The sequence below is a fragment of the Numida meleagris genome, chromosome 25 (assembly GCF_002078875.1).
Source record: "Numida meleagris isolate 19003 breed g44 Domestic line chromosome 25, NumMel1.0, whole genome shotgun sequence".
In the NCBI taxonomy this organism is placed as follows: Eukaryota; Metazoa; Chordata; class Aves; order Galliformes; family Numididae; genus Numida; species Numida meleagris.
The window spans coordinates 671,978-688,489 of NC_034433.1; the positions used below are offsets into that span (position 1 = coordinate 671,978).

Consider the following 16,512-nt stretch of genomic DNA (forward strand, 5'->3'; position numbering starts at 1 on the left):
CCGCCCGCCGCCGGGAAGCCGAGCCGCATCCCCCGCGGGCCCTACGCCGAGGTGAAGCCGCTCAGCAAAGCCCCCGAGGCGGGCGGAGGCGGAGGAGGAGGGGGAGGCAAGTGCGACGACGAGCTGCTGGGCGGCAAGGGGCCGGCGGCGGCGGGGGCCGAGGAGAAGGCGTACCTGAAGGTGGACCCCGAGCTGGTGGTGACGGTGCTGGGCGACCTGGAGCAGCTGCTCTTCAGCCAGATGTTGGGTGAGTGCGGCTCCCCTCCCCGCCCGCAGCCCCGGCCCGGCCCGCGGAGTCGGTGCCGCGCGTAGGCAGAGCCGAGGGTGAACGTTCCGGCGACAGCTGGCGTGGGATGAGGAAAGCCAGGAGACGTGGCTCCCGGGAGGCTCTGAGATCGCCCGGCTGCGAGGCCACGTGCGAGGCCGTGCGGAGCGGGGCTGCCCCGGCTCCGTGCGGGCTGCCGGCCGCGTCCGGTTTCCGAGCGGGACCCGAGGGCGTTGGGGTGCTCCATTCCCGGGGCTGCCCTTGGCACGCGGAGCACGGTGGGAGCGCGAGAGGGGGGAGGGGTTGGGGCCGCTCGGGGCTCCGTGCCCCCCTCGGGGCTGTTGCGTGCTGTGCTCGAGCCGCTCTCACCCACGGCTGCGTGTGATGCTGCGGCGGGGAGCGGCTCTGCGTGGTCGGATCTCATCACCGCTTCGCGGCGGAGGGGGCTGCGCCGTGCGCCGTGCTCAGCCCTCACCTTCCCCTCCCCGTGTCCGGTGCGTGGACGTGCGCTGACCTCCAGGAAAGCAGCGGCGTTCCCCGTGCCCGCAGCCCCGAGGGCTCGCAGCTCGCGAGAAGATGGCAAGCGCGCTCGGTGCGGCCATGACGAGGCCGCTCGGAGCCGGCGTTCGGTGGAGGCACGGCGGCTGGGGGCTGCGGGCTGGCACGGACCCCGCTGCGGTGCAGGGCTGTGCCCCGTGGGTCTGCCCCGGCTGCTGCAGCGTCCCGTGGCCGCCGTGCCGTGGGAAGCCACGGAGCGAGCCCGGAGCGGGGCAGAGATGATGTGTGCGAGGTCACCGTCACCGCTCGGGGCCCCTCGGTGGCCCTGCAGCTTGGGGTGGGCCCTTCCCCCTTCCCCAGCCCGAGTGGTGCCGGGTCCCGCTGTGTGCGTGGCACGGCTGTGGGAAGGTCTGTTCCTAATGGGGGTTCATCACTGGTGTCTGTGTGCCCCGGGGGTCTCGGTGTGCTCCTGTACTGCTGCTTTTAGGGGTTCCTCAGCGCCCTCAAGAAGAACCCTCGCAGTTCCCTGCGGGTGCAGGACCGGTCCGATAGGAGCAACCCCCTGAGCGCAAGCTGCTCCACAGCTGGTGGAGGTTTTGGGGTGGTTCCCTGCCTCTGCCTGCGCTGGGGCGGAGCATCCCTCCGGGCTGTGCTTGCTGTTGCCCTTGGCCAGGCTCGGTCGGCCCAGCGCTGCCACGTTGGGCATGTGAGCCCTCTGCTCTGGGTGCTCCCTGGAGCTGGTCGTTCTTTCAGCACATGTGCACCGCTGGGCTTCCCCAGGTGGAAGCGCTGATTCCCCGCTGTCAGCTGGGGCAGTGTCTGTGCCGGCAGGTCAGGAACATCGCCGTGCTCCTCTCCTCGCGTGGGGCTGTGGCTGGGTGCTTGTGTTCAGGGGGAGCTGCACTGCTGAATCACAGCCGCTTCATTAACTGAGCCATTAATGACCTGGCGTGTCCTTGACAGCGCGTGGAGCTCAGGGATGCTCGGGGATGGCAGCAGCGCGGTGGGGGCTGCTCCGTCTCCTTGCACGTGACCGCGGTTGGGCACGTGCTGAGCTCCTGGTGCTGACCCTTCGCTGATCCGCTGCCATCCGGGTGGGCAAACCCTCTGCGGGGATGGCAGCTCCTCTGCAGATCTGTGAGCTGTCGCCCCGTGCTGAGCTGTGCCCCCAGCTGATCACCGAGGGCAGCGGCTCACAGACGTGCTCTGCGTCCTTGATCTCCACACCTGAGTGCCCATCTCCGTTCCGTGCTGCCGGAATCACTCCCCAGCCTCTGCTGAAGTGCAGCGTTGGCCAAAGCTACGGTTTGTGTAGTGGTGGCCAAATGTTACCTCTCTGCAAATGTGTCATCTGTTTGATGGCACCGCCGCCTTTGTAGGGCCGGCGGAGGTGGCCCCGCGCTTAAAGCAGGGCAGCCTGCGTGAGCTGGGAGAGGTCACGGGGCACAGCAACCACATGTGCTTTGTAGAGGCTATTTCTAACACCCAAATTACACGTTGCACGTCAAGCAGAGGCTGAGTGTCCTCATCAAAGCCGGGCGTGCTGGTGGTGCAGGATGAAGGGCGCGGAGGCAGCGTGGCCGTCTCTTGCTGTCCTTGGTGCCTCTGGAGCGGCTGCTCATGGGCAGAAGTATCCGGATGGCCAGAGCCCAGGCGGGCAGGCGCGATCCCTGGGGAAGAGGTGTTCCCCAGAGTGTTTGCAGGGTTCTTTGCATCATGGCCTTGGAGCGCATGGCAGCGCCGTGCAGCTCAGCTCGCTGCTGGGTCAGAGCCCGCGCTGCACTTCCAGCCCTGGCTGCGGTCGTTGCCTCGCCAAGCAGCGCGGCTGTTCCGAGGCCACTCTTACGCTCACGTTATTCCTCTCCTGGTGCACCCACGTGGCAGCGGTGGGGTTTCTGGGGTGGGAATTTATTTCCTTCTGGCCGCAGCTCCCGTGTTCAGAGGAGAAAGTAGGGATCCGTGCTGTCGTGTGATAATGGTAGTGCTAAGAAATCCACACTGGTCTTGTGAGGTTTCCTGTGGAAAAGCAGCAGAACAAACATCTGAAGGCAAAAGTGCTCAGGGATCGGTTGGTGGAACAAATGCTTCCTCCAAAGAGCTTGAAAATTGTTGTTTCGCATGGAGCTTTCCCAGGGACTGGCTGTGTTTTGCCCCCAAACCCAACACTCGCCCGCCAAAACCACGTGGCTGAATGCAGAACTGGGCATGGTTCCGTTTCCATGCGGAGGGGGCCAACGGCTGCCTGGCAGCAGCAGGCTGCCCACCCACCCAGGGCTGTGCCTGGGGTCTGCACGCAGGATGTGGCCCCACTGAGCCTGGCAGTGTCCCCTCAGGCCGTGCTGCTGGCGCTGTGTGCTGCCAGGTTTGGGGGCACTGCTGTCAGGTGGCACTCGGAGGAGCACCCCCAGCTCTGTGCCCTTCTGCAGAGCCCCCTGCCCGCAGCCCCAGCTCTGTGCTGCAGAACCTGTGTGTGCCAGCAGCACCGTGCCCTCACCGCCACCCGCCGTGTTCCTGGGGGTTCCCAGCTCCGTGCAGCTTGACACCTCGTGGTGCCAGAGAGCAGCGTCCCCCATCTCCCCACCCCCTTCCTGGTCCTTCTCCTGCCTTGGCTGGGGCTCATGCCCGCTGCCCAGGGTTGGGGACTGGTGCCAGCCCAGCACGGAGCTGCAGCCTGTACCTCTGGCACCGTGTCACCCCTGAGTGACGCCAGCACCCAGGGACAGCCGAGGGCACAGCCATGGTTCTGCGGGGTCCTGGCAGGGTTCTGCAGGGCTATGGGCTCTGGTCACAGCGCTCACATGGCTCTGTGGTGCTTGGTGACATGTCCTGTCCTGAACCTCATTGTGCCACCATGCGGGTGGCACTGGGTGGTGTGTGTGTGTGTGTGGCAGTGGTGTCCCTGTGTTGTGCACATGTGTGGCCTTGGGTGCAGGTGCAGCTGCCTGGGTGCACGGACAGCTCTGTCCGTGGGGGTGGTTGGTCCTGGGTTTGGGTGTTGGGGATGGCACTCAGAGATGTGGGAGATGAGATGTGGCTCAGTCCTGCTGCAAAGTCACGTCCTCCTCTGGTGTGCAAACACCCTCCTGGGAGGGCGCAGAGATGGGAGTAGGAACCAGAGTGGCCGCTCCTTTGGGGTGCTCTGGGGCAGCACAGCTGTGGTTTGGGGCCTGGGGGCACAGCGCTGCTACCAGGAGGGAGAAGGGGAGCGGGGCTTCCCCGGTGCTGCTGCATTGCAGCTCCCAGCCGGGAGCGGAGCTGGGAAGGCAGGGGATGCTGCATTGCAGGGCTGAGATTAGAGCTGTGCAAATGGAGATGAGCCGGTGTCGGAGCAGCTGTGATGCTGGGGAGCAGTGCCTGGCGTGCCCTCAGATCCGCTCATCCTTCCTCTCATCTCTTTCTTCCACATTTTGTTTAGCTCGAGCGTTTCTTTCATTCCTTACGCTGCTGTTTGCCTGGTCCAATTGAGGCAGCGGCGTATTCCTTTTTAATTCAGGAGAAGGGCTGAGGTTCCTCCCTGGAAGGAGCTGCTGGAACCCCGCGGTCTGGCCCGAGGTGTCCCCTGTAATCACAGAGTGGAGGGAACGAGCTCCTGGAGGGCTGCCCTGTCACCGTGTGTCCCCTGCACCGTGTCTGTCCTGGCAGCAATGTGAGCGGGTGAAGGCTGTGGTGCTGGGGGGGGACCGCAGGAGGTGGCCGGGAGGTCGGGTTTGGTGGCTGTGGTTCCTTGGAGGGCTGTGGGGCTGGCAGCGCTGCTCGAGGCCACGTCCTCCCCGGCCCTGTGCCACGTGCAGCCCTGTTGAGCACTGCCCCACAGGGCTGGGCTCTGCGCTCGCTCCATTCCCTCCTCTGCACGTGATGCACTGGGTCGTGTCCCCAGCTGGCAGCGGGACCCTGCAGGAGCATCTGGATGAGCTCCTTCAACAGGGAGTGCCCAAAGTGTGCGTCCTGCCCAGCCCCAGCCCTGATGGGCTTTGGGGGGAGCCCAGCCTGGCTGATGCTGAGCTTCCACCCGTGGAACCGCAGCATCCCCACCGAGCAGCGTGGCTCATCCCCAGAGCAGCACCGAGTCACGTTCAAAGCTGCAGCTCAGGTACAGCTCCATGGCCGGCTATTTATAGACGTGTGAGCTCTCAGCACGGCAGAAGGCTGAGAATAACTCCTGATCAGACACTTCTCCAAATCACACGCCTGCTGCCCGTGCGCATCACCGCCTTCCCGGGCTTCCCGCACGTCGGTGTGGGGCTCGCTGTGGGGCGCACCGTGGTGCCGTGCCAGCCCCAAGCACAGCAGAGAGGAGCGAGTTCTGCCCTGGTGCTGTTCCAAGTGCCTGATGGAGCAGGAGCTCTGCAGGGCAGGGGGTGCTCGCCCTCCCCCCGTGCCATGGGGACACGTGGGTGCTGGCAGCGGGGGATGCGCTCCTGCATCGAGGCGAAGGAACCGGCTCTTTGGGCTGGGATCTGCTGGGATGGAGCTCATCTCTTTAACGAAGCCCTCGGGTGGGAAGTGCTGGGGGCTGCCCGGGTGCTTCCACTCCTTCTTATCCCCAACTCAGTGCTGTGTTTCCAAGAGGAGGAGGGGATCACATCGATGGAACTCTGGAGGCGGTGCTGGGGCTCATGGCTGGGATTCATGTCCCAACACCCAGCTGTGTGGGGGTGGTAGGGGTGGGGCCGATGGGAGCTTACAAAGCAGAACCTCACTCTTGCAGGGAATGGAAGTGGGCAGAGCGCGTGTTGTGCCAGGGGCTGGGCAAGGGTGAGGGTCCTGGGAGCAGAGGTGCTGGTGTGCAGGACCCGGGGGTGGCATTGGCTCCCGGTGGCAGTGGTCTGTCACCAAGAAGGCGCACGCAGATGGTGCGGGGTGAGCGTCCCGCTCTGCACGGGGAGCACGCGGTGGGGTCAGTGGCACAGGGGAAGCACGGAGACGCCCGTGTTTGGCACCCAGACACCAAGCGGGGGCTGTGTGTGTGCCGGGGCCTGACGGATCGCACCGGCCCTTTTGTCTCTGGTGAATTCCATTTTGATAGCTCACCCCGCATGACTTGAGGCTGGATGCGTCACTTTCCATACCGCTGTGGTTGAACGCTACCGAGATGCCGAGGGCGTCTGGACCCCGTGGGGTGCAGCAACCCCCCAAAATACCTACGGCATCTCTTGGGTTCGGCATCAGGGATCAGCACGTCCCCAGGCTGGGTTAGGGGCTGCAGGAAGCGCGGAGTCTGTGTCCTTCTGTCCTCCAGGCTGAGCGCGGCAGCTGGGAACCGGTTCACCAGCAGAGCAAACCCTCCTTCCTTCAGGGCAGGAGCATCTGTTGGAGGAAAGCAGACGGCCAGCAGCACCTCCAGCCATCTCCTTCTCATTTCCCTGAGCCCTCGGAGCTGTGCTTCTGCTGCGCTGCGCCAAGCAGCGTCCCGGTGCGCTACAGATCCATCATCTTCCGGCCGCGGTCTGCGGAGCGCTCAGAAACGTTGTGCTATTTTCAGTTAGCTTTCCAAGTCGAGATTATTGGCTCGTGGGTCTCCGTTCCCAGATGGAGAACATGTGGCCGGTTCCTGCGCGGGAAGGGAACGGCCCCGCTCGCAGCGCAGCGTGGGGGATGAGCGGGGGGCGTTGCGGGGCCGGGGCTGCGCGGAGAGCAGCGTGCGTGGGGAGGGGGAGCGCAGGCTCGTGCATGGGACACGGCAGCGTGCTGGTGAGGGGACACCGACCCATGGCTCCGATTCTAAGGGACACGTGCAGAGCTGCCCCGTGTTCCCCCCGGGACGCGTTAGCGTGCAGAGCGCGGCCGGAGCCCCAGCACTGCTCCGCTCCTCGTGGCGCTCGGGGGCAGAGGTGTTGGTTTGTTTTGTTGCTAAGATTCTTGTTCCCTTTGTGGGAATAAAGCGAATTTTGTTTGGTTTAGGTTCTCTAAAGCTTCAAAGGGGAATCGAATCCGGGCTGCCAGCTCCTTTCTGTGCAGCGGCGATGCCTGTTTTCCATCCCAAACCGTCCATGTTTTGCGGCTCAATAGCACATCCCAGACAATGGCTTTAGAAATCCGACGCCTGCGTTTTGGACCCGCAGAGCTGAGGCGCAGCCAAGGGATGCGCGGGGTGCCAGAACCGTGCGCATGGGAAGAGAGGGAGAGGGGAGGAGGAGGAAGACAAACTTGCTCCGATGGGACGTTTCCAAGGAGATGGTGGTAACGATCCTTCGTTTCCATGCAGCTTCTCAGCCCTTTGCAAAGCGTTCTCGCTCCTAAGCGGACGTGACACGCGTCCTGTGCAGCGGCTGTCCTGGAAGCTGCTGTGGGAGCGGGTGGGGTGTGTGGAGCCCAAGGATGTGGGGCTGCTTGGGGGCACCGTCCCATCGCGCCCGTGTTGGTGCTGGGGGTGGCAGCGCCGCAGGACGATGTGTTCCTTCCTACATCAGCACCGCTGGCTCGCGCTGCATTGCCCGGCTCTGGGATGGGGCTGTGGGGCGGGGGTTTGTGGGGAGCCTGTGGGGGCTCTGCTGAACCCCTGGGAGCAGCAGCCGGGTTCCAGTGCCCCGCGCTGCCCCTTCTCTCCAGGTTCTCCCATGTGGAGTGGCTTCAGATGGGGGCTGCAGTGTGGGCTGCCCCTGCTCTGTGCTCCCCGCGTCCTCCGAGCGGATCTCACTTCCCAGGCTGGGGGAAGGAGGCCTGGAGCTCCCTGCCCGGGGCTGTGTGTGCTGCAGTGCTGGTAGGGAAACGGCCCAGCCCCATCGCCTCCACGTTTGGCGGAGCAGCGGCCTCCTGGTGGATCTCATTGTGTTTCGTACTGGAGCAGAAAAAACATTTTATGGCTTTTTTTTTCCTTTTTTTTTTTCTTCCATGACTTTCCCATTTTTATTTATTTATTTATTTATTTATTTATTTTGTAAACTCTGCAACCACTTAGAGTGTTCCTGAAGGGACTAATTCCTGCTGCAGCTCTTTGTGTGCGCTTCGCCCTCAGCGCCGCTGGATGTGCCGCCTGCTTTGGATGCAGCCCGCGCTGCCCTGGCGTTCCCTTTTGCATCCCATCCCTGCTCTGCACTGTGGGGCTCCTGGTGCTCTCACTTCCCCATTCAGTGGCTTCCTTGTTGGTTCGCTGTGCATTGGCACGACCGACTTCCCTGCTCTGTGCTCGTTGTAGGTGGAAGGCGTATCCAGAAGATAAATCGCTTCCTCCTTGGGGTGAACGCTTCCTTCTGGCCGATGCCTTCCCCACGCTGCCGCGCTGGCTCGGCGTTCCCTGCAGCGGATCGCAGCTCTGGTTTGTGCTGGCAGAGCAGGGACGGGGCCGTGGAGCCTCCTCTGAGCACGGAGCCCGGTCTGCAGGGCAGCGCCGCTTCCTACGCCGCAGAGCATCCGCTCCTGCAGGCATCCCCTGCCCTCGGGCACGGCCAGAAGGAAGAAAGGGGCAGAGCCTGTTCCTTCTCCGCACTTTGCCTTTGCTAAAAAGCACAGCTGTCGCTTGGAAAAACCTTTTCCCGGGGGCAGGGAGAGGCGTGCAGGGCCGCAAGCAGCCGCAGGATGGAGCCGGTCCTGCTGCCCAGTCACCGCGGCCGACCCTTCCCGTGCTCGAGGCGGTGCAGTTCCAATGAGGTTGTGATGGTTGCGCTGCTGGAGGGGGTGTGTGCGTGGTGGGACCCCGAGCCCCCATCCAGAGGGGACCGCGGGGCCGGCTGTGGGAGCAGGGGGCTCTCGGGGTGGGGCGTGTGCGGTCGGTGCCACCCCCAGCTCTGGCTGGGACAGGGCTGGGAGCCGTGGAGGGTGCGCGCAGGATTGCTGCGGGGTGAACGGCCGCGAGCCCTGACATGCAGAGCAGCGTTAGCGGGGCCGTGCGGCCGCTGAGCGGGGACCCCCGGAGCAGCGTGAGCCCCCAGTGCTGGGCTTGGCACCGGGGCTCCCCCCGAGGCTGATGGGGAGAGGAGAGGCACGGCAGGCGTTCTGTCCTGGAGAAAATCCAGAGCGGAGCCTGGGGGGCTGGTGAGGGAGCAGCGGGGCCCGCGCGGTGCTGCCCGGCCCAGGGCTCTTGGTGGCGGTGGCTCCCGCTCTCCTCCATTGTGAGGACGTCACTCACACGTGGCTCCGACAGCATCTGCCAAAACGCGTCCTCCCGTCCTTGGCGCTCCTGGGGGGAGGGAGCTGTTGGGCCCCCTAATGAGCCTGACATCAATTAATCATCAGCCTCAAAATTAGCATTGTGGCAGTGTACGTGGGAGGGAAACGGTTCCCCAGATGGCAGTAAGAATAGCACGGGTTATCTCCCTGCTCCCCGAGGAGCTGGCGGCAACGGGGCCACTGCTGCGGCTGAGTGGGGCTGGGGGTTCCTCGCTCATCTGCTGGGGGCTCCTGGGGACCCCCCACCGCCCTCGGGGTCAGCGTCCCCATCACAGAGCTCTGGGGGGGCTCAGCTCCAAAGGGGCCTTCTGTGGGTGAAGGGCCTCATCTGGGCCTCCGGGACTGGCATCACCAGGACACGACCAGCTCCGGGTGCTGTCCCTGTCCAGGGTGGTGGCAGCTCTGCGCCCTCGGCAGCTGAGAACCATGGAATTGGTCGTGGAGGTTGGGAAGGGCTGCGAAGAACTCAGCGAGCTCTGCTTTCTCAGCGAGGAGACGCTCAGTGCAGGGAGGACATTTTGCCTTCCTGCCCGAGACGCATGAGGGCTCCTCGGCTGTCAGGGGACGGACAGACGGACCAAGCGTCCACCAGAGCCCAGCTGAGGCCGCGGAGAATTGTGTTTGCAACGCATTGCTCTGCACAAAGCTCTCAGTCACAAGGAGAAGGGGACAAAGGGCTCCCTGTTCCCCCCGTCCCACTGGGTGCAATTCCAACAGTTAAAAAGCAAATGTGAGTTGTTTGTCTCTGTGAATATAAAGCTTCCCCAAGCATGGCTGTGTTCTGGCTGGGAGCGGGGCTGCTGGCTCCGCTAATGACTGTGTGCTCGTTTGGAGCTCTGCTCGCTGCACATGGGAGCCAGCGTGAGCCAGGAGCCCTTCCCCACTACCCCCGTGTGTGGGGTACGTGGGATGAGAAGGGGACGGCCCTGGGCGATGAACCCAATTTGGGGCAGCCCTGGGTGCAAGGCACACACCAGCAGCAGGGGGGGGATGGGTTCGGGGGGCTGCCTGAGCTCAGGGGAAGGGTTGGTGATCGCCTGGTGCTGGTTCCCAGCAGGAAGGGAGTGAGCGTGCATGGGTGACGGTGCTGTGCTTTGCCAGGTGCCCAGCACTTGTGGGGCCACCACGTGGCTCTGCAATGAGTGTGGGGCTGGAGGAGCCCCCTCGGCACGTGGATGTATCTGTGCCATCTGCGTGGAGCACCCACGGCAGCAGTGGGGCCGCTGAAGGGGTGTCAGTGCTGAGGGTGTTGCACAGCTGTGCTCTGTGTCCATGGGGAGCTCAACCCCAAATCTGTGGGAGCTGAGCTGTGCCCACCTGGCAGTGGTGGAGGGCATCGTGCCCCCTGGCACAATGGGGTGTGGGGCAGACAGGATGTGGGGCTGCATTGGGGTGTTCCGCTTCTGTGCTCACTGTGAGGATGCTTCCCCACCGTCTGCCCCAGAGGGGGGGGTGCTGGGACGTGGGTTGGGGGGCGAGCAGGAGCCCAGCTCAGTCCTTTGGGTGCAGCCACAGGTGGGTGCTGGCCCCCAGCACCCGAACCCCAGCACCCAAACCCCCTCCTCCAGGCAGACCACGGCGACGTCCCCAGATGTGCGGCACATCTGGCGGGCACCGAAGCAGTTAAAAGAAGGGCCGATTTGTGCTCTAGAAACCCGCAGCTCCTTCCTTAGATCCCGTGAATCAGCCCATTGCCTCGGTCGGATAAAGCCCCATTGATCCGCGCTCTCCCCACCGCTCGGGGCGCAGCAGCTCGGGGCTCCGCGGCAGCACGGCGCTCGCCCGGCTTTTCTCTTCCTCCGCTGCTGAAGCAGAATCAGGTGAAATCGCTATGGCAACGAGCAGATGACAGCGAGTCTTGTTGCCTTGGAAATGAGACAGGAAAAAAAAAAAAAAAACAGAAAGACCCAAAAAAACCCACCCAAAAGAGCCATCTGGAATTTTGAATTTCCACCATGTCCGCCCCGTGCCTTGTGCCGGGTGTGGAGCAGAACCCGCTGCTGCAGGGCCCCGAGCGGCACCGGCTGCCCCCAGGGCTTTTGCTTTGCTTTTGTCCCTCATTTCTGGTTTGGATAATGTTGTGTGAGGTCTGTGGATCCCCTCGAGCTGCTGGGGGCTGTTGGAGGCTCGGGGTACCAGGACTGAGTGCAGCTGTGTTGCATGGGGCACACAAAGGTTGCACCATGGGCAATGTGAATCTATGGGGAAACTGAGGCACGGCGCCGACCTACCCCGCTCTGGGTGCAGCCCCGGCTCCGTGGGGCGCAGTCTGACCCAGCGGGGGGATTTCAGGCAGCCCTGGGGTGGAGGTGTGACAGGCTGAGCAGCTTGAGCTCGTCCTGACGGAGACGGAGCTGCTTTGGATGCGCAGGTGGGGTGGTTTGGGGCCAAGCATCCATTGAAAGAATAACCAGCAAATGGGCCGGGGGCCCGGGCTGGATCTCTCCAACGTGTTCGCTTGGAAAGTAGTGTATGGGAGAGACCCAATTAACTAGATTTATGGCTGCTCTAGCCTGAGAAAGTCTGAATCCCTTTTAAAAGCTTGGCTCGCTGCAGCCAGACCGGGTTCAGGCTCCAGGTCTCCCAGCCCTGCCCTCATTAGGAGGAGCGGCTCACGGGGCTTAGCGGCAGCATCGCCCCAGAAGTGCTGATTCGGCTGAAGTCCCATCCCACCATCACTGCTGCACTGCTGCTAATTTGCTGCTCTCGCCTGCTGCCAGCAGGGAGCTGCGGGGCCGCACTGCCTGCACCGCCCCAGGCATGGAAACAGACACGGTTATGGGGATGGCCATGGTTTATGGGGTGGCTCAGACCATGCCTTGTGCACGCTGTCCCTGCTGGCTTTGCCTGCTGCCACCCCTCTGTTTGACCCCACACTGGGGATGAGCCCAGCGCACACGGAGCTCCATCCTCGTCGCCATGGCCAGTGTCACACCGGGGTCACGGGGAAGGAAGGACTCATTAAACCACAGGGAGAAAGATGACGCCTAGCAGCATGAATCAGAAGTGGATGTAAGAATGGAGGATAAAGCCACGTTACTCCATGTGGAAACACTCTGCTGTGGGCACGCCAAGCTGGGGTCACCCCGTTGCGCGCTGCAGGCTGGAACCTGCAAGGTCCTGGTGTCCGCGCTCTGCCCCCAGCTGCAGTGGGTTCTATTTGCCAGGAGGACAGCGAAGCAAAGCCCGGGTTGGAGGTGGCAGGAGGAAGAGGTTTTGGAGCACTTTGAAGGGGCAGCAGCCATCTGCAGGGCTGGGCAGCTCCGTGTGGCGGAGCAGCATGCCCTGAAGCACAGCCCCGATCCATCTGTGCTTGCAGCCCTACCTCCCTGCGGCCCTGGTCGGCTGCCACGTGCCCCACATGTGCACGTACTCACACCGGCCCCCCCAGCTGAAGCACATGGGGCGCACGTGGGGCGCGGAGCTGCCGGCCCAGCGGGAGGCGATGGCCACGTGCTCCTCGGAAACGCGCTGTCACGAGCTGTGGGAGATGATGGTTTCCTCATTCCTGGACGTTCTTGGCCACGTCTGCAGTGCCTGGCTATGGGACGTGGCTGCGCCCCGTCGTGCTGGCAGAGCAGCTGGCATCGCTGCGCCAGGGAAATCTGCGTGTGCAAATGGTGGTTGGGGTGAGCCAGGCGTCCCGCCTCAGTTTCCCCACCATCATTTGTTCGCAAAAACAGAGCTGGAGGGGGGTGGGGGAGCTGCTGGGGGGTGGCAGGCAGGGCAGGATGCAGGCTTTGGGGGCAGCGCCGTGGGGCACAGGGCTGGGGTTGGGGCTGCGCTCGTGAGCTGGAATGGATGAGGCACGCCGAGCAGGGGACTCTGCAGGACACGTCCCCGGTGGGCAGCGAGCCCGGTCCAGGCTGAGTGCCCGACTGACCCCAGCGCGGCTGAGCCGTCCGCGCTGCTCTGCGTGCCACAGCTGGAAACATCTGGCTGCAGCAGCCTTGCTAAATCGATGAGGAGAGGAATCCGGCGCTGCTGCCGTTCCCACACTGCAGCCCTTCCCGGCAGCTCCGGTTTCAGCAGAGCTCAGCCGGTGCCAGCCCCTCTCTGACACCTGGCAGTGGGGCTGCAGTCCTGCTGGTGCCCCCAGGAACACAGTGGGTGCAGGGGGCCTGGCCATGTTCAGGTGACCCAGTGTGCCGACGTGTCCCCCTAGGAGGATGCCGGCTCCCTCCATCCCCAGGTGCAGAGCAGGCTGGCTGCTGCCCTCCTGCCCCACTGTGTCCCCTCCGCCCCGTGCCGTGGCTGCAGCCCCCAGACCCCTCCTCGCTGCCTGCACGTCCCCATCCCCGTGTGCCATGCAAGGTGCCCCACATTCCAGCCCTGGCTGGGGGCTCTGCTGGTGCTTGCCAGCCCCGCTCACCCCACTGTGCCATGGGCTTTCACCTGCTTCATTTAACCTGTCTCATCGTGGCTGCCTGCACTCGTCACCACCTCACAGGGACACCTGGGAAGCAGGGCTGCGTGGCTGGGGGGGGCACGCAGTCAGGGATGGGGCAGCGCTGCTGAGTTCCTGGCGCTGCCTGCAGTCCCAGGGCTGTGCCCCAGGCCTGGCAGCGCTGCACCAGCTGCCATGGAAGGGAGGTGGTGACCCCGTGTCTGTGTGTGTGTGCACACGTGTGTGTGCATCTGTGCGTGTGTGCATGTGTAAGCACGTGTGTGCACACAGGTGTGCACACAGGTGTGCGCACATATGCACATGGGGATGTGCTCCCAGCACAGCGTTTCTGGAGCAAGTGTCCCCAACCCAGCGGGGCTCTGCCCCTGCTCCAAGGGAGGTGGCATTTATCCGTGGGGCAGCAATATTAATGCTTGGGTGCAGCGGGAGCCCTTCCAGCCCCACCCCATCCCCTCTCGAGTGGCAGAGGGAGACCCGGGGACGGGGCAGGACGTGGTCAGAGGCACTTTGTCCCGTCACGGCCTCCTCCTTGTCCCCCCACAGACCCTGAGTCCCAGAGGAAGAGGACGGTGCAGAATGTTCTGGACCTTCGGCAGAACCTGGAGGAGACCATGTCCAGCCTGCGGGGCTCCCAGGTGTCTCACAGGTGAGGAACCAGCACCCCCCGCCCCCTCCCCGTCCTTCCCGGGGGCTCCGGCTGGGAGAGGCTGTGCCCCGTGCCCCCCCCAGCCCCGCGTTCTGCAGCCGCATCTGGGAGCCGGGCTCTGCGGCTGCGAGCATCCTCTGGTTGTCTGTTGCCACCTCGTGGTCTCACCGCGCGCTTCAGTTTTGTGTTGGAAGGGACGAGCGGCAGCGGCTCCCATCCCCCTTCACCCAGCGCTGCTGCTCACAGAGCTGCCCTGTGCCCCCCAGTGAAGAATCTCCCTGCGTTCAGCATTTCTGAAGCTCGCCCAGATCTTCGCAATCTTCCCCTGCGCTTCGCCCATCTCTGAGCCGCAGGGAGCCGAGCCCTGGGGTTTACACGGGGCCGTGGCGATTTCCTGGCATTACCCACTGCAGCTCTGTGCTCTCTGCTTGGTGTGAGCTGCTCTGCTGCCTGCACCCTGTCAGTGCTGCTTTGCATTCCCTTTGCATTCCCTTTGCATTCCCTTTGCATTCCCTTTGCATTCCCTTTGCATTCCCTTTGCATTTCCTTTGCATTCCCTTTGCATCCGTCTGTGTCAAATCCCATCGGCCGCCTTCTCGACGCGGTGCTCGGCTCACGGCTCCTCAGCAAATCCACTGTGAGCCGCTGCCTTAGGGAAATAGGACGAGGATGTGACGGGCGATTAAATGAGCGTTGCTGGTGGGTTTCGTCCCTCTGCTGTCACCTCCTTTCCTTGCTGATTTATGAGTGCTCCCCGTGGCTGAGGGCTCGCACAGATCCCTGCCGTGGAGAAACCCCATCAATGAGGGGTGGTCCTCCTCGCTGGGTTCTTCCACGCATGGGAGCCCTGACGCTTCTCCGTCTCCATGCTGGGGCGCAGCGTTGTTGCTGGGAGGTGTCACAGCCTCTGCAGGAGCTGCAGGATCTTCCCCGGGGCTTTCTGCTCAGCCGTGCTTTGCCTCTGCCCCGAGCTGCCAGCAGCTCAGCTCTAAACAGCCTTTGTGCTTCCTACAGCCCCTCGCAGTTCCGCTTTAACAAACTTCCCAGTTTTTATATAGTTCCCTCTTTCCAGTTCCACACTGCAGCCGGGTTTGGCGTCTGCTGCTCGTGCAGGAGCACTGGGCCCGTGTGGCTGCAGCTGGGGGGCGGCTCCTGGTGGTGGCTGCGGGCTCCCCAGGAGCTGCTCCAAGAAGCAGTCGTTTGTGGTGTCTAAATTTAGTGTCAGCATCGCTCCCTGCCGTGCCCAAAATGCTCCCAGAGGGGCGGGGGGCAGCGTGCCCCTGGGCTGGCCCAGAGCAGCACACAGGCACAGCAGCACGGTGGGGCTTTCCCTGGCGGATCCTTATTAATAGGGTTCAGCATGACCCTGGGGGCCCTGCGGGGATGGGGAGCTCTGTGCCATGCCGAGGGGCTGCCCCTTTTGTTTATGCAGCCCCAGCCCCTGCTGGGATGTGTGGGGCAATGGGCAGGGGTGCGCAGAGTGCAGCCCTTGGGTTGCTCGTGTCCCTCCAGACCATCTGTATGGGGAACCCCACAGCTCAGCGCTGAAAATGGGCAGAGCAGGGGTCTGCGGGAGCCCGGGGAAGCAGGGTCCTCGATCCGCCTGCAGCTCAGGGCACAAGGGGGAGCAGGCACCATCGCGCCCCACATCCTGCCCCATAGCCCCTGGAGGGAATGGGCACCACCAAACACATCCGTGCAGACGGTGTGGGTGTCCTTGTGGTACCTGGAATATGTGATGTGTGGGCTGTGCTGGCTGCTGGAGGTCAGGAGGAGACCATCCTTGACAGCCGTGTGGCAGCGCTGTGCTCCTGCAATGCCTGGGTGCCCCCGTATGGGCAGATTTACTTTCTGAGCGCTTACAGCACCAGTTTTGGGGCGTGAGGCAGGACCCTGCCAGGCCTTAGCCCTAACCCTAACCCTAACCCTAACGGTAACCCTAAAGGTGACCCTGGTTGTACTGGTAGCCCTAACCCTGACCCCATCCCCGCAGCTCCCTGGAGATGACGTGCTATGACAGCGACGAAGCCAACCCGCGCAGCGTCTCCAGCCTGTCGAACCGCTCCTCGCCGCTCTCCTGGCGCTATGGGCAGTCCAGCCCGCGGCTGCAGGCGGGGGACGCGCCGTCGGTGGGGGGCAGCTGCCGCTCCGAGGGCACCCCGGGCTGGTACATGCACGGCGAGCGGGCGCACTACTCGCACACCATGCCCATGCGCAGCCCCAGCAAGCTGAGCCACATCTCCCGCCTGGAGCTGGTGGAGACGTTGGACGGCGACGACGTGGAGCTGAAGTCGGGATATATGAGCGACAGTGATTTGATGGGGAAGACCCTGACGGAGGACGATGACATCACCACGGGGTGAGTGCCCGGAGCGGGGCTGTTTGCAGAGCAGAGGGCTGATAAGGAGCGGGGTGGTTAGGAGCACGGTGGGGCTGGGCTGGTGGTTGGACTTGGTGACCGTCGGGGTCTTTTCCAGCCGTGATGCGTCTGTGGCTCTATGAAAGGCTCGAGGTGAGCAGCTGCTGGTGGTGCTGCTGCGTTTAGAAGTGCTCCCCCAGTTTCCACCGGTGGATATGAGCACTGGTGGC

General features: G+C 63.7%; 1 protein-coding gene across 1 annotated transcript in view; it reads left to right on the forward strand.

Moving 5' to 3' along the window:
* LOC110388360 (neuron navigator 1-like) overlaps nucleotides 1–16,286 on the forward strand; it is an 18,098-nt gene extending 1,812 nt beyond the window's left edge. The window contains exons 2-4 of the mRNA XM_021377546.1: nucleotides 2–247; nucleotides 13,821–13,923; nucleotides 15,917–16,286. Of these exons, the coding sequence (XP_021233221.1) occupies nucleotides 2–247; nucleotides 13,821–13,923; nucleotides 15,917–16,286 (719 nt within the window). The remainder of the gene's footprint in view (nucleotide 1; nucleotides 248–13,820; nucleotides 13,924–15,916) is intronic.